Below are 27,971 nucleotides of genomic sequence, written 5' to 3'. Positions count from 1 at the left end.
AGTGGTGTGTGAATTCTCGAGAGCAATTGTTTCAATCAATACGCTTTGTGTAAGGACTAATTTGTTATTTCCTTTGCGAGAACGCGCGGCGGCGTGCAGGCGAATTGCGCCTGCGGCTTTGCATTATAATGATTAATAGGTTCAACCAGCCGAAAGTGAATAGAGGCTAGATAAGGAAGCGGCGGTCGGAACCACTGCTAATGACAAATGACCGCACAAATGAACACATCGTGATCAAAGCACGACGTTTCAAGACCACACTAAGGCCAGCCTGTTGCATCGATGTCAGTCAGAAATTCTAAACAATCAACTGGTTTTAAATAACATGCTAATCTTGTCACACAATTAGGCATTAACGTCTTGAGTCATCAATATTAAACGGATGACCTAAATTCTTAAGCTACGATCGAGGTCAAAAAAAGAAAAGCAACTAACCTCTGTGTCCGCTGAACAGCCATGAATTCTGTTTCGACGCATCAAATTTCTTCTTCACGATCGGCGTTGATTCCACTACGCTTGCTTGTCTGCTTCTCCCTGCAAGCGGAGTTTTGACGCTCTTCTTTTTGCCTTTCTTCAGAGTACCACTGTGAGATTTCCTCAACGTATTAACTTTGACTGTTTGGCTCTTTCCTCTAACTTTGCTCTTACTTCTTGATGTTTGTCGACTCAATCTCCGCCTGTGTTCTCCCATTAACTTCGGAGTTGGGGGTTCATCGTCCGTGTCAGTATCTACTATAGGTCTACTTTCACAGACAGAAGTATGTCTCTTCTCTTCTTCGAGAAAGAACTTTGTGTAATTTAGAATCTCTTCTGTGCTGACAATTCTATCCAGAACTTCCGTGACAGCTTCTACTGCTTTCGCGGTAACCGTTGGTGTTTTTTTTCTTCTAAGAAAATTAAAAGAACTAACGGAAGAGCCTTTGCTAGACTTTCTTGATTTAGGAGCTTCAGTGGTACTGCTTTTTCTACTGTTAGAATTGCTTTTATCTTCTTTTTTACTGCTTTTCCTCATCTGGTCTAGTTTCATATTTGAACCATGAATTGAGTCTCTGTCTTCTTCGCTCCACAAGCTTTCTCTTGATTTTTTTTTATCCGAATGTTTATCGGGATCTTTTTTCGTCTCAAACCAATCATCGCCTAAACTCTTGACAATTTCTAGAGGATTCGATAAGGACATTGTTTTTCTGTGTCCTTTTTTGCTCTTTGCATGATCAGCCTCCTCGTCAGTAACGGCAAGTTTTAGGGACTCCTTGCTCATCGTAGGTGTTTTACTGAGGTTCGGGAGCGCATCGTCGCTGGCAGAAATGGCATCACTGTGGCAGTCTGCTGATTCGTACAACGATTCGTCGCTTTCGTCTCTTCGCTCTGTAGGAACATTTTTGAACGTATTAGAAGTTACATTAAGCCCATCATTTAAGATTCCTTGCCATTAAACCGTGAACATAAACGATTTTCAACTGTCACTAATAAACTTAAGTACATATTGTAAAAAAAAACAATGCTCGTTTCGAGCAAAAAGTATTTCAATCGATCGATTGTCGATGAATGACGAGACAATGTCAAGATTACAGAATGACTCACGGCAGTTACACCGTTACGGCGAATGCTTTGCAAAAAATGCTATTATCCTAATTAATATTAACATACAATACGCTACAATCACGTCGCTGACTTCACTTTCTATGTGGACAGTGGAATACTATGTTTGAGACGTGTAATTGCTTTTTAAAAGAATAATTTACGTAAACGGCGTTTTGTTTGACTTAAAATGTAAAACGGCGTGAAAGTTTTCGAAATCCTATGTTGACCCGTGGGTAGCACCCACGAGAGCGTCTTATGGAAGAATAGCATCATTACAATGTAAGAGCTGTAACACTACGTGCTCCACAGTTAAGTATATGCATAGTCGTTTTACTTGCCCATTAAACTAAAGACTCTATTTTCATATCGCCACAATCTCTATTGCCGTGCGATTTCACAGTAAAAGTAAGAGTACTATAGTTTAAAATAAACATAATTAAGTATTACCTAACGTTCTCTTACATTTATCGTAAATTTCTCTGTTATCTTCTAACGTATAAAAGTGCCACGACGTCGATGTCAACAAACCGAGAACAGGTTTGTGGAGCGGTAGGTATTAACGTAGCCTAAATAAGAGACATATTTGAGCATGCAGATTAGGCGTATCTAAATCTGGTATTAGTTTAATGCGCCTAAGACTTTTATAAATAAAGATGCTACCAGCCGTACGATGGAATATAAAATGGATGTTTAGCATTCTTTGAGAAAAGATGTCAGTAACAGTATGGAAACATTTGGATTGAATACAAATTATCACTGAATGAATTAAGACTGTAATGAAACTAAAACATAATTATCGAGACTTGAGTAAACATCTCGACTTTAATGCATAATATTATCAATCAATCAATCCAAAACTGTTTATATATTACCATAGCTTTGGTTCAAAATCAACTTCACTTGTTTCATATGCCCTTGTATTAACATTGAGATTAAGATTACCATCACGTAGCTCATCTAACCCGTCATTATCTTCATTATTTATTTACTCAGCTATCTCTGTTCTAAACAAGGCTTTATCACTGCATTTTACTGCCCCTTTATCACAAGCTTGCGCAAGCGCAAGTAGTAACATGTTGACATGCACGATGCGTTCACCTCACTTTGTTTACATTCCGTAACTTCTGCTGCTACAATAAGCACGGTTAAATTATCTCACTTGTGCATTGCTTCACTATACCTTATTTTGCATTGCGTTTTGAATTTGGACTGGCATTCATTAGGTGTAAATCAAGTAAGTGCCACTAGCATTTGTATTCACAAGTATCTCTATGAGACCAAAGGTTTACTTAGGGCACAGAATTAAGATCATGGTTTACAAGCATTAAAAGTAAAACTAAGTGTAGTTTTTCCACGAAACAGTTCAATTTATTTTTTGTCTAGCACAGAACATTTATATAATTAACATCGTTTAATATATGATAATTAGAACGTAGTAGGTATAATGTAAGGTTATAATATTCTCTTCACGAAATGTAAGTCCAGGTTTCATAATTATGTAACTGTAATTCATATAGCTACAAGAGACTGTTTGTTTCCAAATAAATCAATATAAGTATAACAACAAAGTGCCGATCATTTAAATGCAGTGCAATTGCCTTTTGTCACAGACAATGCTATTGTTTTAATGCAATTATTATTATATCTCTAAATATTTATACGATTAAAACGAATTTACTTCTTGGGACACGTTCACATGTTCACTTTTTGTTTACTAGTGAATCAGTATCGCTTCAAAAATGCGTCTAAAAACGCATGCAGATTATTCGCTAGCCGTTGAACCGAATCCGGCGCATGATTCATAGCACAATTATTATACGGGACCGTCAAAATCAGCGAACGATGTAGTGCGTAAAATTATCTTAAACGATTCCAATTTGCAAATAAATTTGGTGATATTATTTAAATGACGATAAGCGTTGATGATTTTATTGCCTTGCCGGATATTGAAACAGAAGTGATTTAGGGTTTTGAATTCTGTTACATTATTAAATTTCATGCCATCTTTAGCGATGTGAATTGGCTTTGACACATTATTTTCGTCTGATGAGTTCTCTAAGTTAATTATGTTTTTAATGAGTCTATTATACTTCATTTGATATTTGTATCAGCTTTTCATTACCACCAACAAAAAAAAATTAAATTAATATCACATACTCGTTCCTCTTCACGTTTATTTATTTCATTGTTAAGTCATGTAACTGTTTTTAAACCTTAATCCACGACAAGCCTAATCCGAAGCAGTAAACCATGATCCTAACTCAAACTAACTGATCATAAAGTGAACAAACCAATTCTAACATTATTATTTTTAAATGACCCAACAAGAGTATTGTTTAGCGTTAAAGCCGGGTTTTTACACGAGTAAAATTCATGGCTATAGAACTTATCTAATCTATATTATAGATTGCGGGGCTACTAAAGCAAGCATGAAGTAATGGATCAAACACGACCAGTATTGGTACTCGGATTTAAAGTCCTGGCGTGAAAACCAGCACTTTAGAGCTACACGGTTAGGGTGTGATGTCATCGCTGTGGGAGACCGTTGAGCCGTTGGCCAAATGCAAATCTTATACGTCGAGTCCTTTATTCATCATCATTAGATATACTATAGTTGTCAAGCAGTCCACAGTTTACGTTCTTTTCTTAAGGATTTTAAAGGGCTTAGGAAGCACCAAGTGAGATTTTTGATCTATATCATACTATGACTATTCAGTTGATAGGCATCAGAAATACAACTGCCACACACAGTTAAAACTTCAATATAATTGGAGGATTTATGCTGAATTTATAATAAGTAACTCTGTCTGCCTTTTATCTCGTCATACTCTCATACTGTTAAACCGATTTACATGAATTTGGTATGGAGATAGTTTAAATCCCTGGGAAGGGCATAGGACAATTTTATCCCGAAAAATTGAGTAAGTAGTTTCTCCGGGATAGCGGTAAGTGAATTTATCTCGAGTCGCGGGTAACAAGGCTAACAGGTATCAAATAAATCACTCATCATCATTATGCAAACCTATAACGATTATATTCTACGGTAAACTCGATTAACTTTGCTTCAGATTCAAAAAAACATACGAGTACTAACCAAAACAAAGAAATAAAATGAAGATTCGGCGCTGTTCTATATTTACAACGATGCCTAAAACGTGTTTGTGTTAAGTGCTGTATTGGAGCAAAAACCAACCACGTGTCGAAAAGTTGGAACGGTCAACGCCCATTTCGATTCAGTTTAACGGCCAATTAAACTGGCTAGTTTTGGCAGTGACTTCAATCCTACTTCCTATATTTTAACTTCTGTATCCCACTAAACCTAAGCAGTTTTTTTGACCTAATAATCACTTTTTATTTGTAACCCGGAATAAAACAGTGCAAGAAGATAATCATGAAAGTCATTGAATAAAAAAGTTTGAAATACTTATGTTCTACAGACGAAATTTGGCTAAGAATCGTTCAAGAGTGTTTACTGTGATCCCTAAAGTTTGTCATGTCTACAGGATACACAACCTTAATTCGTTCTGTTACAAGTTTTATACCTTCTTATAGATAATATCGAAATGAAAAAATACCTTTCAATTCACTGCATGCTGTCTCATGAAATAACTCAAAAAAAAAAAACTCAACGCGAGCTCTTGAATGTTAACCGAAACATTATGTCGAATAATCTGATGATAGAATTTCAAGTGTTAACCAATCTAAATACCGATATTGGGATCAACTAAAGTTTTCAGACATAATACTTCGCAGATGGAGAATTAACTTAATTGAGCAAATGATTGATGAATCAAAATTCAGATATTTCGGCAAATAATAAGTTGTTTCTTCATCAATCTTCAGAAAACTCAAACTACAATCCTTTTATTAATCATCAAGAGCTCTCCAGCTCCAATAAGTACTATTCTGAATTAATCAAGTCTTGAGTATTCTAAAATTCTGTGTTTATTGTTAAAACTAAATGTATTATAAAACATAATTCTGGCAAACGAGCAAATTAAGAGATCACCATATAAACATCTGCAACGCCAGTATTGCAGATGCGTTTAGAGGCCTAAGATGGAATATTCAGTAATTTCACCGGCTGTCTTACTCTCCACGCCGAAAGACAACAGTGCAAGCACTGCTGCTTAGGATTAGCGAGCAAGATGGTGGTAGCAATGACCTTGCACAATTACCTGCAAACACATCAAATCAGAGACACCAGAACCTCACCTAAATATCCCTAAAATGCTAGATGGACATAAATACGATTAACTAACTTTGCGTACCTACTTGCGTTTATAATACCTATTCATATATATTCGTGTAGAGACACGTGTACGTTGAGCAATCAATACAAAGACCTTGCTTGAATACTGACCAAATACGAATAAAGAATATGGATTTTTTTGGTTTTACCATGAATGCCCCTTTCCACCCTTTATAACATCAAACATGTCAAGGCTACGAAGCTTTGACAACTATTTCCTTGTGGTAATCATATTTATGTTTGGATTCACTTTTATTTTAATTCTTTCTTTACCTTACTGCCACCAGAAAGTTTGATTATTTACTAAACATAGATCTATGTATGTTCTATATATATATGTACAGCTTTAATATACATTTAGACCATTAAAGTTATCACCTATTACTTGCACAGCAATAGCATCTTCCTTTAAGTGATAATTCAAACATTTATTGGTTTTTTAACGTCCATTTTCATTCGATAAAGGTTTAATAGCTTTTATTTCAAACCATTACGCCGTCTACTAACGACGATAAAAATAAAAAGACGAACTATACCAGTAGCATTAAATAAATTGAAAGCATTCGCCGTAACGTTGATTAGGATCCTATTGATACTATTCTGTTTTTAAATGGCAAGGATATCAATGAAATTTAAAACTTACCCAAAGACACTTTCATATCCAATATGTCAGAATGCCGCCTCTTCTCTTTCTCGCTTTCTGTTGAAGTCTCCCTTTCGCTCGACTCCCTCGTCGGCTTAAGGGTGATAGCTTTCTTCCTCCTCAGTCTGTTCACCATCCCGTTCTCTACCGGTTTCTCTGTCGCCTTCGGTTCCCGTTTGAACCACATCATCGTTCCGACCATATGTGACACTTAAGTTGGATCACTGGGCATCGGTATTCACTTCACACTTTTCACTGTCTCAATTCAAACCATAATCACTTTGATTGTAACACTTTTTCCACTGTAGCTGTAATATTAATTACCGATCAGTAAAGTTCTTGGCATTCGTCATAATTTTATATACGTTTATTTATAAACCGAGATTGTCGCCCTTTGTCGAAGCTAAAATTAGAAGAGCTATGTTTGCTTTACATTGGCGGCTATGTATAGTTGGTGCTAGTTGATTGAGTCATAGTTGTAACATCCAAGAGAATGACAAGACGTTTTAATAGAATATGCCAATAACATATCATCAATTAGGAAGTTTAGGAACATTGACGAGTTATTTTGGAACGAAAACAAAGAATGTTTTTTACCAAAAGTGTAAACCGATAGAATAAAACGTTTTAAAAGCCTGTTTAGTGAAAAATACTTGTTTTAGAAGAATGAAGGAATATCGCGCGCGATAGCGCAATAGTATTACCAAAGCATTCAAATAAAACAGAAGAAAGAGCAGTTTACAAAACAATCGACATCCTGCGCAAGAGTTGAATTTGCGCAACTACCGTAGACGCAGCGTCAGAGTAAAACAAATATACGTAGTTAATTAATGACCGTAATGGGTACAAACAACGTTACTATTGATAATCAGATATCAATGTTGTTCGTTATATATAGTAGCAATGCTTTATGGTAATTACTGATCAGTAATGAAGCATGGAAAATCGCACGACTGATTATAGTAGTAAGTTAAGATATCTAACATCTAGTAGCATGGTGTACGGTTGTGTTGCTCTGAAAATGAGCTCTGTTTGTTGATAGATGGGTTTGTGAGATTTATGTATGTTCTTACAGTGTGGAGGAACTGCATGAACGCGCATATCTTGCGTAAGCGTAGCTATCATACGGTCGCGGGTGAGCAAAGTAACGCCTGATTCAATAAATTAAGATATAACTTGTGTGGCCTCGGGGATAAACCCCGCCGTTTAATTTCAGAGAAATCCGATCGGCTCTTTCTTAGAAAAATAGCCTACAACCTTCCTCAAGAGTTATGCTATCAAAGCGAAAAGAGTTTATTAAATCTGAATGGAGGCTATGTCCAACAGTGGACGTCCTGCGGCTGGTATAACGATGATGAAATATAAATGGTATATCCAGATATCGGTACGTTCAAAGAAGCAAACTTTTAGCTTTATTATATTAGAAGAGATTTGATAAATCTAACTAATCAACATCGTAATCATCTGCGGCCTATATACGTCGAACTACTGGACACAGGCCTCCTGTCTCATTAAAAGGCCTTAACCTGTAATTCTCGGTCAGGCCCGGTGCAAATCGATCACTTCACACACACACCAAATTGCTTCGCAAGTAAATACTGGTACCATCACGATGTTTTCCTTCACTTTTCAGCTCATAATTTTAAATGCGATTTCGTAAATTCCCGAAAAAGTGCCCGGGATCGATCACGTATAAACTTTTCTCTCAATTAGTTTAAGAACAGCTTTGGCTCAATTATTAGCGTTATTTTTTCGCTATAGAACTATTGTTTTGGCAATACAAGCTGAACAATAGCCGCTTGATGCGCCCGCGCAGCCGGAAGTGGCGTACGGAAGCGGCCTCCACACTGCCGGCCGATAGGATCGTCGTTAATGGTCAGATTGTCCTCCGCTCTGCCCGATGATGTCAATACTCTGTTTTAGCAAAGCGCACTTACAGCCGTTTTATCATTATCATTGTCTGTCGGTACACGTCCACAGCTAGACCATAGGAGACCCTTCAAGAAAGCCATAATGAACAGTTCTGTACCGTTCGCACCTATCGTGCTCCTGCGACCCTTACCAGCCCATCAGTCCGCTCAGTGGCTCTACCTACGCTGCGTCTATACGATGGTCTTCTAATTATTCACCGAAAATATATTTTATAAAATGATTTTTGATAAAACTAACCTAACCTCACCTATAGGATTCTACAGAAAGATTCTCAAATATATCCTGATTAGTTTGCAGTTTCAGAAAAAAAACTTTCGTCCATATGAAACAGTTGGGAAACGAATCATAATGAGAAAAATATTTAAGGCCAGAATCACCTTTACACTACATAGCTGCCAATTATGACAGTCGTTTAATTAAGATATGTTAGTACGCAGTTAAGCCAATCAAATATTTATTGCCACGCCGGCGCTTACAGAGTTTTTTTTACAAAATTAGCGCTTTGTTTGGAACGCATGGAGACAATTCTGAAGTAAAACTCGTATGTTTAACAAGTGCTCATAGTTAGGTAATGAAAAAGAAATTGGTAAAACAACTATTGACTAAACTAACCGAAAACCCCTTTTCCCACTTGTTATTGATTCGAATAAAACGAATCCAGAGACACATATCATTATACATAAAAATCCTTCAAGTCGTAAGTTTAGAAATCAATGCATACAATCGAAACACATAATTCTCCCTTATGTCGGCAGTCAGGTAAAAGTAAACCAAAGCTATGCCGAAGGTAAAACAATCTTCAATATAGTCAGCAGCAGAAGTGGATGAGCGGTTGGAGAGCTCAAAATGACTGACCATACTGCCAAGAAAACAATTTTCAGCTGTACGTAATTGAACCTCAAATGGTGGCAATTCAAAACAAGAATTAACACATAAACCGCAGAGAAACCATGAATTTGAATCACCCAGTGTCAGCCAGATGGCAACAGGAAAAAACTTCTCGCTCGGTCTGCTAACTGCATTTAGCGCCAGACGGGGGTGGGAAGAGGGGTGGGTGGACGTGAAAAAATTAGGGGCATTTGGGTGCAGCCCGAAGCGAGAAAGTAAGACGTTTTCGAAAATGCTATTCAGCCATTTAATAGTACAGCAACATTTTGCAACTTTGTCTTTTATTTGTGCTCAATATGTGCTCAATATACGTAGAGAAAGTGACTTCTAAGACAAGGATCCGCGCTAAAGCAGCCTATTTTTATAGCATTTTTGAACACAAAACAAAACAAAGTTCTTAAAGATTTTTCATAAATCTTCAAAGAGCATTCATCACCTAACCAAGAAGAGTTTAAAATAATGACTACGTGTGAAAAATGAAAATTATCACGCGCTAAAACGCATGAATCACAAAATTAATAAACTAAAAAGTACAAAAGGTTCGGTTTGTGTTAAAAAAGAAAACAACAATTAGACCGTCTTCAAGTGAATCACTGGGCTGAGAACACTCAATTAAGAGGTAATGAATAATGCCGTTCATTATAAATATGTAATACAGGTATAATATTGAGGTGATGTCATTAACATAGGTTACTTGCGTGCAGTTATTTGTATCTTACGCGTAGAATTCTAGATTTCTCTAGGTAAAAGCATAAAAGCTCATGGACATAACCATAAGTTGCTAAATAACATTTGTTTACATAACTATGTAAATCAGAAGAAGCAACATATAGATTTCTTTCATGTGCCTATTTCGCATATTTTGCTCAATTGACACCTATCGAACGTGAGCATCTAGATCGTCCCCCAGGACCCATCTCCGCTTAAAGAAGGTTTATTATAAAAAAAAATGCACTCAGCACCTATCGAGATAGTATCTCCATTGCCGAATATCGCCAAGCGTTCGACACAGACTCCCCGCTAGCCCCCAGGTACAATATTAACTGCGGAAGCGTATCCTGCTCGACCTGAAGTCCCCTCTGCTAAATATATCGCATCACACTGTGTTGGTGGAGTTAAGCGGGGAGGCTTGTTTAATGTTTTACCACTATCCTGATATTTAAAAATTAATATTACTGTATTTTTGTTAAATATTGATTTGTATGTTAATTCCACAGTACAAAAATACTACAGATTTCTTTTAAATCATTCCACGTTAGACGAGACATTCTATACAGAATGATACATTACATCAAACTGCAAGTCTGAATGCAGGTCTGAGTGCAGATTTAGCCTCAAGGCGGCTGTCACGGGAATCTAGACAGTCATCCATCTCTACCGTCGTAGCTAAATGAAGTATGCAGCAGAAATGAATGTAGCAGATTATATGAAAGATAAATGCAGATAAATCTTTAAAAGCTGCTACAGCGATGGCTATCAAATGACAGATTTTTCCGCGACGTGTTTGAGTCTAGGAAGGTACTTTTGTTACTGCCTACTGCCTTGTCCTTTTAATTTTTTCTGTATTGTTTTGAAGCTTCAATGACAATAATTAATTGTATTTGTACTTTTCAAGTTTTGCATGTCTTTTTGACAAAACACTAAAGCACTATAAGTTGTCTGTACACCATCTTTTTTTGTACTATGTTTGACCCAATAAATGAATGATTACCGATTACTGAAGATTCAGTTTATAATTCAAGTTGCTGCCTTTGTCAGTAGCCACGAGACAATAAATGAAAAATGAATTGTCATTTGCGTCATATAACCGCTATGTTATCAATATTGAAGTACCTCTTCAATATTTGAAGTGCCTTAGCATTTTATTGTCTAGATTAAAACGTTGCTTACAGATTTGAGCCACGACAAATAAAATAATTGACTAAAGATTTATGCAAAAAGGTTGTGGGAAACAGAGAATATCCTGCTAACTTTTTGCAATAAAAAAATATATTATTCTCTTCTGTTTGCATCCAGATTCACACAGTAAATAAATCACCCGACCTACTCCAATTATCCCGTCCCATATAACCCGTTCACGCATCGATATCTGCCATTCATAATATTTATTATTCCATTACATTTATACACAATTTTTCCCAGTACCAGCTGTTTATTTAATGCAATAATTAATTACGTAAAAGTAATTTACGTGACGTTATCACTGAAAGGATCGCGGTGTAAGATGATTAACTTTCTCATTAATACAGTGAGTGAACAATGGAGATTAAACTAGATTATTTATGTTATTATTTTACCCGCAGTAGGTTTAGCATTGTTGCCCACCTAACGACTTACGAGTATCATAGTAATATGGCTAGCTTCTAAAACTTCAAAATATCCTCCTGAGCCCTAGCTTTTATTAACAGATGTAGTACTATACTATCTCAAATAAGTAGTAAGTCGAGCTATACGTTGAGGATCATCAGCTTTGTTATTTTAGAAATTATTTCAACATTCTTAAAATTCTTCACTTACTTATCAATTTCTGCTTTTAAAAATATATTCGGCCGTTATTCCTAGTGTTCTTTGTTTTGTATAAAGTACGCGAGGATTATCGAGGATATTGTGTTTCTATAAGTATTAAACAGATATTGTCTAGAACTTGGCTCTGTGGTCATTCAGGCATTAATATGAGTGAAGGTGCAGTCGAGTTCATAAAGTTGTGAGCAAACATTTGATCAAAAATATCTGAACACGACTCTATTGTTAACGGCGTAGAAGCGTTCAGATATTTTTGATCAAATTTATGCTCACAAGTTTATGTACTCGTCAGTACTTTTCTCTCCCGCGACCGTTAATAATAATTAATTAGGAGACAGTAATGTCGCAGTATGAACGAATTCGTGGCATCTTCAGGTGTCGTAGATACAATTAACCGTGGAACTGACATATGAGTCACGATTTAAGTGTCAGGATACGAACATGTACTAACATAATCAGTAATCACGACATATCCTAGGTATTGCACTAAAATATTTTTATTAACACTTACAACAACGAAATCGCCATTTATTCCTGTTTCGATTTATATCATTGATATTGAAAATTCTGCATAGCTTTTAGGCATAGGCTTCCTCTCAATATGAGAGTGCTTGGTTAGTAATTCTTATGGCCCAGCGCGGATTTAGCTTTAATCGCACCATGGACGTAGTTTAACAAAAAGGATCTAAAGCACTGTTATGTTATTATTTAAATCGCTTTTGTACCTACTTAAAATGGATCTAAAATTAAAAAAAAAAATTGTCGGGTTTGAATCCTTTTTGTTAAACTATGCCCCATTGATCTTCTTACGAACATACTATGCTATTTATTACTGTCTTTGTTATTGTTTCACTTAAGGACATATTACATTACAAATAATAATTTTGCAGAATATCAGGTCAGAAAGAATTAAAAGGTCTAGTAATATAAATAATCAATAAGTATTCATTCTAAGAGGAGGCCTGTGCCCAACAATGGGACATGTATAGGCAAGTAGGCTGGGATGATGATGAAGATGATGATGAAATAATAAACGGCATGGGACCACTCGACACCAATTAACCTAGTCCCAAAGTAAGCAAAGCTTATGTTATAGGCACTAGGCAACAGATAAACATTCTCAAATGCAAAGACACATACTTATACACATTAAACACCCAAGCTTCCAATCTTGTTCAAATAACATTACATAATGAATCAATGTAAACAAATTCGCTGGAGCCTACCAAAAGTCCGAAACAACCCCAAGAGTGGTAACAAAAGTGGATACCGAAGATGTTTACTACAATAGAGCCCGCAAGCCGAGAGCACGGCGTTTTGTACGCAACCGCGGTACATGTTTAGTGTAATAGTGTTTTTACGAGTTTCTATAATTGACGGCGGCGTCTGCGCAGACCAGGGCCGTTCATCATCATTTCTAATCAAACAACAGTTCAAAGCGCTTCGGGAATTCATTTAAAACACTGTTGTTTCGTGAGATGAATAAAATAAAATAATAAGATGTTATGGCCACAGATGTTTAGACTGAATTAAATAATTGATATTTTAACATAATGTAAGGAGTATATTTAAAAAATTCTGAAATAGATGTCTAAAGGTAAAGTAACATCGGCGCATTGTTAGATCAAAATAGCCAAGGATTAGGTTGATTAAAGCCAGCTAGTGTACTCTCAACCTCAGTGCACGCCTGTGCCCAAAAGTAGGGACGTGGAAAGAGAGGGTAAGAAATATTAAAAAGAAAAGAGCAAGGAATATTTTGTTACGTTAATAATGTCAATGTGATCTACAGAAGTGTAGGTGTTTAAATATAAGGAAATATCGAGCAATGAGTCAAAGAAGGTTATAAAGTGTTTATACTAAGAAACGAATGGAACCATTCCAATGAGAATAATAAAAAGCAAAGAGATCAACAAAGTGTAGAATATGAATAATAAGAAATAGGAGGCTTTCTATTATAACACAGAAGCACTAGTCAGAAAAGAATGCTAACAATTGTTATTATTATGCGACTGAATGTTAAAATATTAATAGTATTAATACTTATAGTATCCGTATAGTATCGTGTTCGAATACTCAAGACGAAATAAAAAGTAAATATGGCGTTCTGAGAACAGCAAAATGGGACTGGTAAAATTGGGCCCCGCTGTGTGCATACAGTTGTTATAGTTGCACATAAAAAAGTGCAACCAAACTTCACCAAGCCAACTAACTAAGCTATGCAAAACCGTGTGCAGCAAGGCCCTTAGTTTTTTTTATATTTTTTTTTTAATATTTTTTTAAGATTCTAGCAATTAAAGGAATTACAGAGAGAGACAGGGCCATTAACTAAAAATGATGCAAGTCACACTGTGACAACTTTTAATTCAGTCTTAGTCCGAAACAAAAATTATTTCCATCAATATTTAACGCTGAACAGAACCAGAACCCCCGATTTACTCGTATACAATTTTTTTATTAGGTACTGTCGACCACGAGCTTTGCGGTGAAGGAAAACATCGTGAGGAAACCTGCACAAACCTGCGAAGCAATTCAATGGTGCGTGTAAAGTTCCCAATCCGCACTGGGCCCGCGTGGGAACTATAGCCCAAGCCCTCTTGTTCTGAGAGGAGGCCTGTGCCCAGTAGTGGGACGTATATAGGCTGGATGATGATGATGATGATGATGATGAGGTACTGTCGGCGAATAGACTGTAGTTCTAGATAAAAACCACAAGATGCCAAAGTCACATAGAAACAAGTTGGTAGTATATTCTAATCGAACAGAACAAATTGAATACGAGTAACAATATTAAGACAACAAAGGTTAAAAGTAAAACCGAAGTTCTCGGATATCGGCAGCTTCCTGCTAGCTTCTGTGTAAAACTAGGCGATTCTCAGATTCGTCTGACTCTGGTTGAGGCGCCAGCTGATGTGTGTCTGTGTATTTATAAATAAACTACAGTCGATTTGCAATTTATCAAAGTCAGTTTCTTTTCCTAGTTACCTGATTAACTACTTCATTATCAGTAAAGATCTCGTCTCGTCTTATGTTAATTCTATAAGTAATTTAATATTAGCTGAACATCAAAACGCTGGATAGTAAACAGAATCACAACTTGTGTTACTTACTTCACCTTTAATAATATTAGTCTTGTCAAACTATTAAGTACTGATTTAAATATCACAAGACAAAAACAAACTAAATAAATAAATATCACGGGACAATTCACACCAATTGACCTAGTCCCAAAGTAAGCTTAGCAATACACATAAATATAATTATATAGATAGATACATACTTAAATACATATTAAACACCCAAGACCCGAGAACAAACATCCGTATTTTTCATACATATATCTGCCCCGACACGGGAATCGAACTCGGGACCTCAAGCTTAGTAGTCAGGTTCTCTAACCACAAGGCCATCTAGTCGTCAAATAAAATCAATCAAAATAAAACTGTTTAAAAAGTATCTCTCTTCGACTATATCTCGCTATCTATAACAGTATCTCAACCTCCTTCAAAACCAAAAACGACAACAACCGACACAAGATCAGCATCAAAACCAACAAATACTTGGATTATACCGACACCAATCCATCTCGATCCAAAACCAAACATACCCTTATTCTGTGAGCCAAATTTAGCTAAAGGTATTCCGGCTACGAAAGCAAGTGTCAGGACGTGATGATATGCCGGAATCCTCTTATGACGGTTCTTGGAATACGAACACAATGGGCACACGTCGCTGTAGCGGCCTAAGTTGTTAAAATAACAGTAGGGACCGCTAGATTTACCTATCAACTTAATCTGAGACTCGGAGTCAGTGTCAAAATGAATGATGCAATCAAAGCTAATCCAAATTAACGATTTGATTTTATAACTCTTAGACGGACGTACGGAAGCCACTAGATATACTAGTATTAACGTACGTAATAGACCATCGCAAATAAAATAAATAAATAATAATTATGTTTGTATATATGTATATAACTCTTTATTACCTATGACGGAACGGTGAAGGTATAATGCGTCTAGGATGAGATGTTGTTTGTTGTATACATATATAATTTTTTGAATCAGGCGTTATTTTGCGGAGGTCCATACCAATGAACTAAAAGAATTTCTTATGATAGTTAAGCTTGCGTGTTCATGCAGTTCCTCCACCTCCACACTGTAAGAACACACACAAATCACACAAACCCATCTATCACCACCACCACACCACATCTTGGTGGTGATAGGTGGGTTTGTGTGATTTGTGTGTGTTCTTTTTTCGCATTTTCGCATATTTTGCATAAGCTTATTATTTTAGTTCATTGTTGTACTACACCGAACACCGAAAAATAACGAGGATATACTGATATCAATTTAGTGGGTAATATTTTCACACGATACATAAATAATCTTTACAAACATTTATCCTGATAGTGCTAAATGAAAAAAATCAAAGCGACCACTTGATCTATTTCTAGTTATAGTGGTTGAACCGATTAGTGGTTAAGACATTTAAATACATTAGTCGAGGATGCCAGGAGCCACGTACTCTTAATACTAATTAAAGAAGGTATTAAAATATGTGAGTTTCGCGTCATTAAACGTCCCGCAACGCGTGCCTTCCGCAACGACGTCCGTAATATATATCGAGATAGCTGTAGGCTTTTCTAGATTTGGGCGGTTGAATTTTGGGTTTCGTTGTCCTCATATTATACGAAAAGTATAGCACAGAAATCAATGATATTTTACAATCAAGCAAGATATTCATTATATTTTCAATGCCTGTGGTTTTTCGTTTTTTTTTTTAATGCTTTATTAGTCTGTAATTCTCGTGCAAAGTTGACATCCTCTTTTTGTCGACTTTTAAGCTCCTGTAATTCTGATATTACACATTTATATGAAAATCTGAAAAACCACAGGCATAGATAATTACATCTAGTGCATACTTACAAAATTTCATCTATTTCTGTTGCCTAGTTTTCAAATGAGACCGGGACTACGTTTATATGGAGAATGGAACGAAGAGACTTCTCTTAAACGTTGTCATTAAGTCAGTGAAAATCCTCGATGATGATGATGATGATAAACAACTTGCGAAATTCTTACTTTAATTTTTCAGCGTAACATCCAACCACGCCAAAACCATCACATCTGACATTCCACGTGCAAGACTAACTAAACCGACAAAGGAAATTCCAGCCCACAGGTTACGTGCAGACGGTGGCCGGCTTCAAAGGCACGCCAACACAGCTGGGGCGGAGAAACAGACGCTGTTTACTTGCACCGACCTTGCCTGGATGCGACGAAATACAGTGCTGAAGGGATAATAAACGAAACGTTACTGGTTATTTCAATACCTGCTTTAAATGAGAGGTGAATGTTATTTGTTTCATAGTTACTTTTCCGTTTATATATAAATACTCGTAGTACCAAAACCTAATAAGACCATCGGTATCTCACATCGGCATCTATGTATAGACTGCATGTTCCTTACATCAAAACGGCGCACAAAATGAACCTTTCACTATAGTTTGTTGACGTCCGTGACAGGGGTTGTATCAACGTAATATTGATGATTGATGCGCCGCGCGTTTTGTTCCACTATGGTGGGAACTATGGCCTAAGCCCTCTCATTTTAACAGGAGGCCCGTGCCCAACAACGAGACGTGTATAGGCCGGAGATGAGATATATACTGACCAATTATCACGTCAAAGATATGCAATGATTTTTGCTACGACAGTAAAACTAAAACGTAATTTATCAACAAAAATAGAAACATTGCTTCCGAAATCCCAGAAAGGAATTTGACCCAGTATACTGCGAACAGATCCCATCTTAAAATAAACCTGACTAAATGTTTGCAAGGCTCTTAAAAGTCCATTAATTCTGATAAGATTTTAATGCCACAAGTCAATAAATGTGGATGTTTTATCTCAGTGAGTTTACAAAAATGATGAATATTATAGTTTAATTAAAGAAATAAATAGAATAGTTATAAAGTTACACAAAGTACAAGTAGATAATTATCCTCCTAACGCCCAAAGTCCTTTATAAAGGACTTATCTATCAGTAATTTGACATTGAACTCTCTCAGAAATGACAAAGTTTCATGTTCATGAGGTTATGATACCTATGATTGGTTTTTTGGAGTCTTTTTTGTATTTTTTATTTCAACTCCAAATTTGTTACTTTTCCCAGTTGTTCCCAGTGCTGGTCTCTTTTTCTGGTTTTTCTGTGCATCCATGTCTCAGTTTGTATTTTCGTTATGATACCTTTCACAACATTATAGAAAGAGGTATCTCCTAGCCTCTTAAGGGCCATCGTACTACAGCATAAGTCGTCTTGTACATCTTTTATGGTGTACACTGTAAAAAAATATTAAACACACTGATCAAAAATATCTGAACACGACTCTTGTTAACGGCGTAGGAACGTGTTCAGATATTTATGATAAAATTTTTGTGTAGACCGGTTCGATAAGTATATGGTCACCATTGTTAAACAAACAATAAAAAATAACACCTTCAGTTAAAATGTTCTAAATACTATTAATATAGTTATTTTTACTAATGCGTTTCACTAGTAATTGGCTTCACTACAATAAACACCTAATGATAATCGGTTGTGTTCTAAGATGTAGCACGGTTATCTAGTAAATGCTCATTCACCCTAGATTATGAAGATGGTATTGTTATTTTCAGTTATCTTACGTCATTTTTTTATAAATAAGGACACAGTTTGAAATGAGAGGCGACTTTTTGAAAACCAAACAAGTAAACAAACAAACCAAAACCACAGCAATATAGCTTACAGATATCGATATAGATCATTGAAAGTGAACTCACAACAAGAATCGAAAAGCAAATAAACATAGCGTTCCGAGTAAACTTGATTTACGGCAAGAGGAAACGAATGACTTTGACACTATAAACAAATACGATAAAACCGATCTGGCACGTGATGAGAATTTAATTACAAGAGCTTCTGCTAAACTTGGTTCAATTCTTACGAAGGAAAATAACCAATCAAATTGGCTTACTTCTTAACACAATTATTTGATGCTCGGTCCGTAACGCACAAAATAATGTACAAATAGCGCGTACTGTTAAAATACCAGGTAATGAAATATTTGCAAATTATGGGAATGAATATATCAACTAAAATATTCAACAAGCGCACAACTTCGAATTTATAATCATTATAACACAGAAATTGCAAAGCCGATGAAGACGCTAATTTGAAATTTACCAAAACACAATGAATAGCTATCGTAAATGGTGTTTTCAGGAAAAACATATTTAGTTAAATTACAGGGATAACTCTAGAATTTTCCTACACAGTAAAGCTTGCGGTACTGTTAAAAACTTTAAACTTGTAAATACTGAAACAAAGAACTGAAGCACTTATGAATGGGCGATGTTTAGACTACAACAAGTTTACGTTGGACTAAAAATACTCCGATATTCCTACGATGTGAAGAGAACTGTTTCTCGGATCTCAGAAAACAGTGGTTTTCGCAGAAACATAGACTATAACATTAGTTGAAACACTTATGCCTTCACAATTTGCAGAAATCGCCACATGGATCTGGAAACCTAGGAATGGTTGCCAAGTCGGGTGAGCAGAGAACTTTTGTGCAATAAAGTTGGCTCACAAATTCCGAGATTCGATATTCTAATAGTCTTATTGCGAGAAATAATTAATGCCATGATTATTTGATTAAGATTTGTTTCGCAGAACACAGCCATTGCTTGCAAACTCGTTTTAACAAGTAGTGCCAATCTGTGTAGAATTAAAGCCGGTTATAATTCAATATAATAATGACAGAATTTTTGGTGAACATGGGCAGGTTGAAAATTTAAAGAAAATAAAGAGATTCACTAGGTATTGCCGTTGGGCGTACAACAACATAAAATATTAGTAATCCATTTAAATATAATTATGCATTAAAATTAAATTATGCATAAAAAATAAGAAAGATGTCATGAAACAAAATTATAAGTCATTATGATTTAAAAACTCATCTAACAATAACAATGTCAATTTCTTTTTAACAAATTTATTGTGAATTAGGTACCTGGTTTAATTACATTTTGAGATGTCATTATTCCCAATATACTTTTCCATATTAATGCAGGTTTGCACTCATTGCTCTCTAAGCCTAAGCCTTAGGCTTATACCTTAGGCCTTAGTATTATAATACTGCGATCTACTGGACAGCCTACGTATTTATGATACTTTCGTGAGTAATTTTTGGTTAGGTACAATTGGTGCTTCCTGCACCAAGTACAAGAACACCCGTCTCATTCCAACTCCTTCATAGAAAAAGGGACAACACACTAGCATGTCAGTGATCCATTCCCCGTAAAGCACAATGACCGCTCGTATTGACAACCGGCACGGGTTCTAAACAAGGGATAGCGGTATCGCAGGTGGGCAGAACACTTGCAGAAAAATAAAAGGTACTATTATGGTCTTTGTAAAATTTCAGGCAAGATCCCAAGTGTGATCGTAAGGCGTTATTATAATTCAAAGCTATAAAGTTTTAAACTTTCATGATTTTCACTCATAATCAAAATACTTACTACAAACGGGACTTATCACGCTAACACACGAGTAATATTTACCTTGACGTTTCGGCCACATTATTATTGTATTATTATTGTAGTAGTACTAGTAGAAGCGTGTGTAGATAGTTCGAATGACTCGCGCTGCTAGACCGACTTGACACCCTAAAATTCAGTCTACTCGTGACCACGGCCACTGTAATGTGGTTGAATCGTCGAGGTAAATATTACTCGTGTGTTTAAGCGAGATAAGTCCCGTTTGTGGTATTTTGACTATAACATTCAAAGTTTCACAGATACTATCGATCGTATTAGGATAAAAGATTTTGATGACTGTGCTTGCATTATCATCAAAACCTACATTATGTATACCAACCACTAGAATTCGACCACTAGAAGTGATTCAAAATTAAGTAGTAAGGTTTTAAGCAAATAAATAGACAAGGATGATGAAGCAAGGTGGTAAACGCTTGTAATAACACTAAGTAATGTATCGGAAAAGGTAAAGAGGTAAGAATAAATCAATTTAGAAAAGAACTTATTGATAAAGAGACAACAAATATTATTTTTGGGTAACGAGAGTAGTATGGAAGTATTTAAGTGTTTGAATAACAAAACGAAAAACCATTTCCAATTAAACTATTAATATCAGTAACACTAGCGCAATTTTAAACATAAGACAATTAGTGTTCTACTCAAGTATCTCACGATCGAAAAGTAGGTATATCACGATCCGAAATCCACTGTCCTTAGATGGTTTCTATGAAACACTGTTATTGTAGCTAGTCAAATTCAGCAGTAAGCTATGCCACGAAAATAATGAGGCAGCAAACATTGAGTCATTATACAGTAGCCTTTTCTGTCATCCGGGGATATTTACACTGACTGTAGCTGACAAGGTCCCGTACTATAATATCATTTGTCAAACAGCTGACCAAACATTCGACCAGTCAAGGATGGCGAATTTTCGTAACGAATCTTATAACAACAGGGGATTTCCTATTTTCCATGGCTATATTCAATTCAAATAAAATAATAATTGTTTGAAAACAAACCTAGCTCAGGGCAGCGACGTGCTTTTCGAAAATTATAATCAGACTAGACGTAAGAATAAACAATTGCTTGCCAGCGACTAGCCACACATAAGTAACAGGGCGATTTGGAAAACCAGGGGCGCCTTTGCCTAGCAGTGGGACATTACCAGACACTAATGAAAAAAAAAACAAAGACAAAACTATAGGGGTGGAGACACTAGTCTAGAAAACAATCTCTGTCTATCATCTAGCTATAAGAATCAATGTCTACGAGTAAAATAAATGTGTGTAAACGAACAATCTAAAATGTAACAAATCCAAATATGCAACAGAATCTAGACAGTGTTCTGAAACAGCCATTGTATAAAAAACCGTTCCATCCAAAGTGATTCGCACAAACAAACGACACATCTTAGCTCGTATTATACATCCAAATTTAGCGCCTGCGCCAATGCTGTATTTGGTGTGGCATAGTGCTAAACGCGTACGCTGCGGGGGTGACCTCGTCACGCCGTTCCACGGGAGACCGATATAGCCAGAGCTTCGGACGTTATCGGACAGGCCTGGTACCAGGTTAAGAGTCAAAGGTCATACCATTTCTGATTAAACAAATTGTCAAAAAAGTAAATAAACTAAAACACCGAATGTAACAGTAGTGTTAGTTAAAATTATTTGAAAGTGTAGGTATTTAAATTATTCAAACTTTTTGAAACAGATCTTTATAATTGCATTAAATGCTGAAAGAGTCCCTGTCACCTACAAACGGAACAATATCAAACAAGAAACTGTTTTACTTTAAATTGCTAATAGAACAAGGCAGCATTAAAAATCTATCATAACATCATAAGTCAGACAAAGCACGCTAACCTAAAGCATTGACTGCAGAGATACAGAATGAAAACATTATTATGACGGCGGTCGATGACTTACGAACGACGCGCTGTCATATTTGAGTGCTCATTGAGCTTGCGCAGCGATTTACATGATTTTAATACGACCATTTATCTTGATCTCGTTGGGGCGACTGAACAGAATACTGAGGAATAGCCAGATTGAAACCATGTAGACTACAAGCTGGTGTTTGATTATACCTAAACCAAAAGATCATTTTTAAGTTCCAACTCAATTGAATAGCACACGGTCCTTTACAATTGTTAAAAAATGCATCAATGCATATGCCGCTTAAAAGTCTATGATCACAACGTTTAACTTTCATTTAAAAAAATGAAAATACACCTGCAAATAAAAGTTCTACAAGAGCTTGTGGAATGCAAGACGAATCCAAAAGAGGGAAAGGTACAGCCGTAACTGATGTGGCCGATAATGATAATATGACAGGAGCAGCGATGGACCCTAATCTTTAATCTTTTTTTATTATTTTACTAGCTTTTGCCCGCGGCTCCGCCCGCGTGGTATTCGGTTATCGCGCGCTGTTCCCTCGGGAACTGTGCATTTTTTTCGGGATAAAAAGTAGCCTATGTCACTCTCGGGCCCATAAACTATCTCTATGCCAAAAATCACGTCGATCTGTCGCTTCGTTACGGCGTGAAAAATGGACAAACATACAAACACACTTTCGCATATATAATATTAGTATGGATTTTACATTCCTATGATGTTAGATTTATAATACGAGGATAAATCACACGAAACAACGTAAATTAATAAAATTCTTTGTGGTAAACTGGTTAACACAAACACAGAAAATGTATATTATAGAGAAACAAGGACTACTAAACTAGGAAACTAGGAGGAACACATTGATGACAGAAGTTACGAAGAATCAAATAAAATTTACAAGAAAGTTTCAAATTATAACAACAGCACAGCACCATCGGCAGACGTGTTTTGATTTGAATCACTTTGATAGAGACAGAAAACGACAAGCACCTATGCGAAATACAGAAAACAAAATATAGTAAGGCTGTCACAATGGCCTCACTTTGATGTTTTAAGCGGTAAACTGATGTGGAACCTTAAGGTGGCACAGGAATTCCTTGGTCGAATCTAATCTAAACCAATCGTCAGAGAACAACAAACTAACACAAAAGATAAATAGGTTCATATCAGCCAACGAGCAAGCGCCGCTTTTTTTCAAAATCCTCCGAATCCTTTGTTTAAACCTTTCTTTTGGCTAACGTGTCCTTTACAAAAAAACGTAAACACACGAACAGGCATAAATTTGCCACCCTTTGGAGTGCCACTTTGAGCTCTGGTCAAAAAGCAAGATAACAAGCAAGCTAAAAGGGTAGAAGTTAAAGATAAGCTTCCCGGGAACAATTAGGACACGCGTAGGACGACGGTGGGCGAGATAATGTGTTTAACTTTTGTCTTTCTCTACCTGCATTAGCATAATACAAACGATCATACTCATAAGCTCCCACATAAAAGAGTGGATTCTAAACGGCACATTTTTGACGTTATTTTAATGAATTTCGTATGAAAATATCGAGTTTCTTTCTACTCTGACAGGGGACTCTGCCCAAAGTGAGAATATCGAACAAACTTTTGGAACGTAATTTAAGCTGGCAACAATCAAGCCACAATCGTCACGTCCGAGCTGCGGCACTACGTAACAGCATAAATAAAGTATGAGATCATGTTTAAACATTGCTACGCAAAAACGACGTATGTATAGATGAGTCTCAAGCGCACATACGCTTTTCTTCATAAGCGCTGCGGCATGGTGAACCAACATACTGTGACCCGTTATACTTGTAACCATGCACATAATTACTCTATTAAAGGACCAAAGTAGGATTTAACAAGGCTCTTTTCAAATTGGTGATTGCCAGACTGAATTATTAAGAACTTGGTGGTTTTATTTCGCGTGCGTCATTTCAGTCAGTTTAGATCGATTCCTTGAAATAATGAAGGTTCAGTTTGGAGTTTATTTAGTGTTGCCGAGTCCCACAGCTGGGAAAAAGCAGCTTCTAGAAATACCATTAATCGTTGCTTCTTTAAATAAATTGCAGACACAAAATCTAAATCTTAAGATCTATGTCTATACATAAAATGCTGGTTTGAATTAGTGTCATTACTTATGAAATGGTTAAGGAAACATGCTTTATCAGCCATTAATTCTAGAAAATGTTTAAAGATGAATTTGTGTTTGTTTTGTAAGGTCAACTAAGCTATTCCTTTACCTATGATTCTTTCTTTCTTGATTTGATCAGTCGCACTTGCTAAAACACCAGACTATTTTTACTTTTAATTAATCGTGACTATCAGCCTTATTATTATTTTATTCTGATAAACTGTCACAGCAATTTTCTCACCTAGACAAAACTTAAGTTAAGCCAGCAATTTTTGCAATAATTACTTCATTCTAATTGAGTTTAATTAATACCCTAAGTTAAAAAATAGTTATAGTTCTCGTTTAATAATATCAAAAAGTAATAGAAAAAAACGAATTCCTTTGACCAACCAGTAGCAGAGTATTGTACAAATCTGATTTAAATATAAATGTTATGTGTACTTAGTTTAGATGAATAAGTGAAGAAAAATGTCAGTAAAGTTCTCCGTGTAATTAGAGTTGCATATTTGTATAAATTAATAGAAATATCAAATACAATTTAACTACTAAAGATCTTACTTTTAACCTCTCGATAACCCAGATATATTTACTTATTAAATCAATAACAGCGATTACGCGAACATTCACAAGTTCAACGACCTCATCGAGATACAACAATTCGTCATCTTTAATACGAGATTCTTCATTCTTGTTCATCATCATCATTCCAGCCTATACACGTACCACTGCTGGACACAGACCTCCTCTCAGAATGACTCATTAACTCATAAACTCATTAATTTAATTAACAAATAGTAATTGTTATTTTTTGTAGCCTTTGGAAAATCTACCAGTATAAAAAAACCTGACTGATTGACTGACAACGAACAACCTAAAGTACCCGAACCACTGTGTAGATAGAAACGTTAAATTTGGCAGACATATTTCTTGAGGCATGGTTGTATATAAGTACAGTCGAAAAACTGAATCATTTACCAAGGTGGAACCTTTGTGCTACAAATGTCATGTTGACATCCTATACTTCCATCAAGGAAATCATAGCGAAATTGTCAAAAAAAAATCCACCCTGGTACATGAAACAATTTGTTAAACTGTACTCTAAGAAAGGAAAGCTTCGAGCATAATCTAGTTTCAGTAATACTCGTAAATAAATAAATATCATGGGACACTTGAAAAGGACCCCGGACCTACGTATGGAAAATGTGGTTTCAGTTAAATATTTCGAGATTTTGATATGTTATAGGCTGCAAAGTCCTGATCAAAAGTCTCTAAGGGTGCTACCTCTGTTTCCGGGTCCCTTTCAGAGTTTAGTTTAGCTTTTTAGACACTTTTGTGCAGGACTTTGAAATCTACAACATATCGAAATCTCAGGATACCTAACTGAAACCACATTTTCCATACTTTAGGTCCGGGGTCCTTGAATTAAAATGTCAATTGTGATACAAGATTAGCATTTTTGTCCTCAATGGCTCAATGGTTAACGATTGAACCGGCTACCATGTGGACGGCAGGCGTACAGCGCCCAATAACAGTGAACTGACTCATTGGACCACGGCCTTCGACTAAACGACGGTTATGAGGAAATCATCATCAATACTAACAGCTTTAATGGGTTGCCTGTTTAATGCTTGTTTGCGGCAAAACGCAACTCCCAGTTAATCATCCCCCATCATCCCAGCCTATTCACGTCCCAATGCTGGGCACTGGCCTCCTCTCAGAACGAGAGGGCTGGGCCGTAGTTCCCACGCGGGCCCAGTGCGGATCAGGAACTTCACACATACCATTGAATTATTTTACAGGTGTGTCCAGGTTTCACCAAATGTAATTTCGCACATAATTTGGAAAAACACAGAGGTGCGGGCCGGGGTTTGAACCCACGAACCTCTGCTTGCGAGGCGATAGGTCAAACCACTAGGCCACCACGGCTTCTTCCCAGTTAATAAATACTGTCATCATCATCCACTGCTGGACATAGGCCTCTCCAGTTGCACGCCACTGAGCACGATCCTTGGCCACTCTCATCCACAGTACAGTCACCAACTTCAATATCTGACACAACAAGCGTGCATAAATATCTGATACGACTCTATTTCTAGGGCCGGTAGGACGTTTCAGATATTTTTGCACGCTCCGCTGTGACACATATTAATGCAGGTGACTGTAAAGACGAACAAATCGATTCATGTACAGTCGAGTTCATAAACTTGAGAGCAAAAATTTGATCAAAAATATCTGAACGCGACTCTATTGTTAACGGCGTAGATGCGTGTTCAGATATTATTGATGAAATTTTTGCTCACAAGTTTATGAACTCGACTGTACCAGGGTGGGACCTTTTAATAATCAATTTGCCTATGATAACCTTGACGAAAGTATGACATGTCAACATGACATTAGTAGCACTAAGATTCTACCCTGGGTCAGATTCAGTTTGGGTACTCATTAGGGATTAGGTAATTTCGACTGCAGCTTTAAAAGAGTTTTTCAGGATTTTTTTACTGTCATTGCTATTGTTTGCCTAAGTACATTGTTCGATGGTCAAAATATGCGTCAAAGGCGTTAATATACCTATTATAAGCCTTTACAGGCGCATTTTATACTAACAACCACGTGCAGAAATATTTAAAATCAATTTATAACACCATGGATTTTCTCAAATGAAATTCCTTCAATTGTAATGCAAATAAAATGTAAAACAGGGGCGACATTCTCAGCGCATAAAAAACAAAAACACTATACCAACTTGAACGTACACTCCAGGACAAAAGGATATCCAAATGCAAACCGAACTCAACCAAGAACTTCACTTTAAAAACACCTCGCCACTACACAGTGTCATTGCCATCCGAAAATAAATTAAAAAAAAACACTGTCACAAACGCACTTTCTAAAGTTTTTTTTTTTTAATTTTGTACGACGCGTCGGTCACTCGCGCTACGGCTTTGGAGACTGAAGCGGGCGGCATCAACAAGTCGCGAGAGCGGGACAACGATACTTGCACCTGTGCACTTAAAACCGAGTGCTTGTTGAATAGAGACGCCGATAAAACAATGCATACATCAGAGTGGGACACAATCATTACCGAGCTTTAGTATAACCACAGATAAGAACGTGGTAACTCGAAACTTGTCCAACCCTATTGACACCTTGTACGTTTGAAATTGAGTTGTTTCTTGCCTGATATGGATGATTAACATGTGTTTTTAGTTATGACGCGTCAGAGTTTATGGTCAGGGTCAACATATGGCGAAAAGGTACGTTCGTTTGGCCAAATTCCATGCCTGAGCGATGTATTGTATAATGCAGCTATTATTCAACCTAGACCGGCTATAGAACAATTACTATCGTAACTTTTATTTCTTTATTCACCGTTAAAATCAGAACCACTTTGCTGCTGATAAAAAAAATAAACCACCACTCGAAGATACGGATATTATACAGTCAACGTTATAAATAAATGATCACTTTTGTACATCCTTACCGCTTTCAGTCGTTACTTGATTTCGTATGGTTTTTAAATCATGACGTTAAAGTG

At 36.4% G+C, this 27,971-nt stretch overlaps 2 protein-coding genes across 2 annotated transcripts in view; both read right to left on the bottom strand.

Annotated features, from left to right (window-relative positions):
- RhoGEF2 (Rho guanine nucleotide exchange factor 2) overlaps positions 1-27,971 on the bottom strand; it is a 215,542-nt gene that overhangs the window by 64,177 nt on the left and 123,394 nt on the right.
- LOC141444212 (uncharacterized) lies at positions 431-27,377 on the bottom strand. Its single transcript, XM_074109688.1, has 3 exons — positions 27,180-27,377; positions 6,477-6,784; positions 431-1,365 (listed from the first exon to the last, which is right to left on the bottom strand). The coding sequence occupies exons 2-3, from the start codon at positions 6,676-6,678 to the stop codon at positions 431-433; spliced, it is 1,137 nt and encodes a 378-aa protein (XP_073965789.1). The 5' UTR covers positions 6,679-6,784; positions 27,180-27,377.

This window comes from Choristoneura fumiferana, chromosome 29 (genome assembly GCF_025370935.1).
Source record: "Choristoneura fumiferana chromosome 29, NRCan_CFum_1, whole genome shotgun sequence".
Classification (NCBI taxonomy): Eukaryota; Metazoa; Arthropoda; class Insecta; order Lepidoptera; family Tortricidae; genus Choristoneura; species Choristoneura fumiferana.
The sequence above is the reverse complement of the archived record's forward strand: the minus strand, read 5'-3'. Positions and strand labels throughout refer to the sequence as shown.

What these genes read in the sequence shown, in the direction of transcription:
- LOC141444212 (XM_074109688.1), bottom strand. Translation starts at nt 6,678, where the DNA reads ATGGTCGGAACGATGATGTGGTTCAAACGGGAACCGAAGGCGACAGAG. An exon ending in GGATATGAAAGTGTCTTTGG is followed by an intron (nt 1,366 to 6,476) that starts GTAAGTTTTAAA and finishes ATGTTCCTACAG; the next exon opens with AGCGAAGAGACGAAAGCGAC.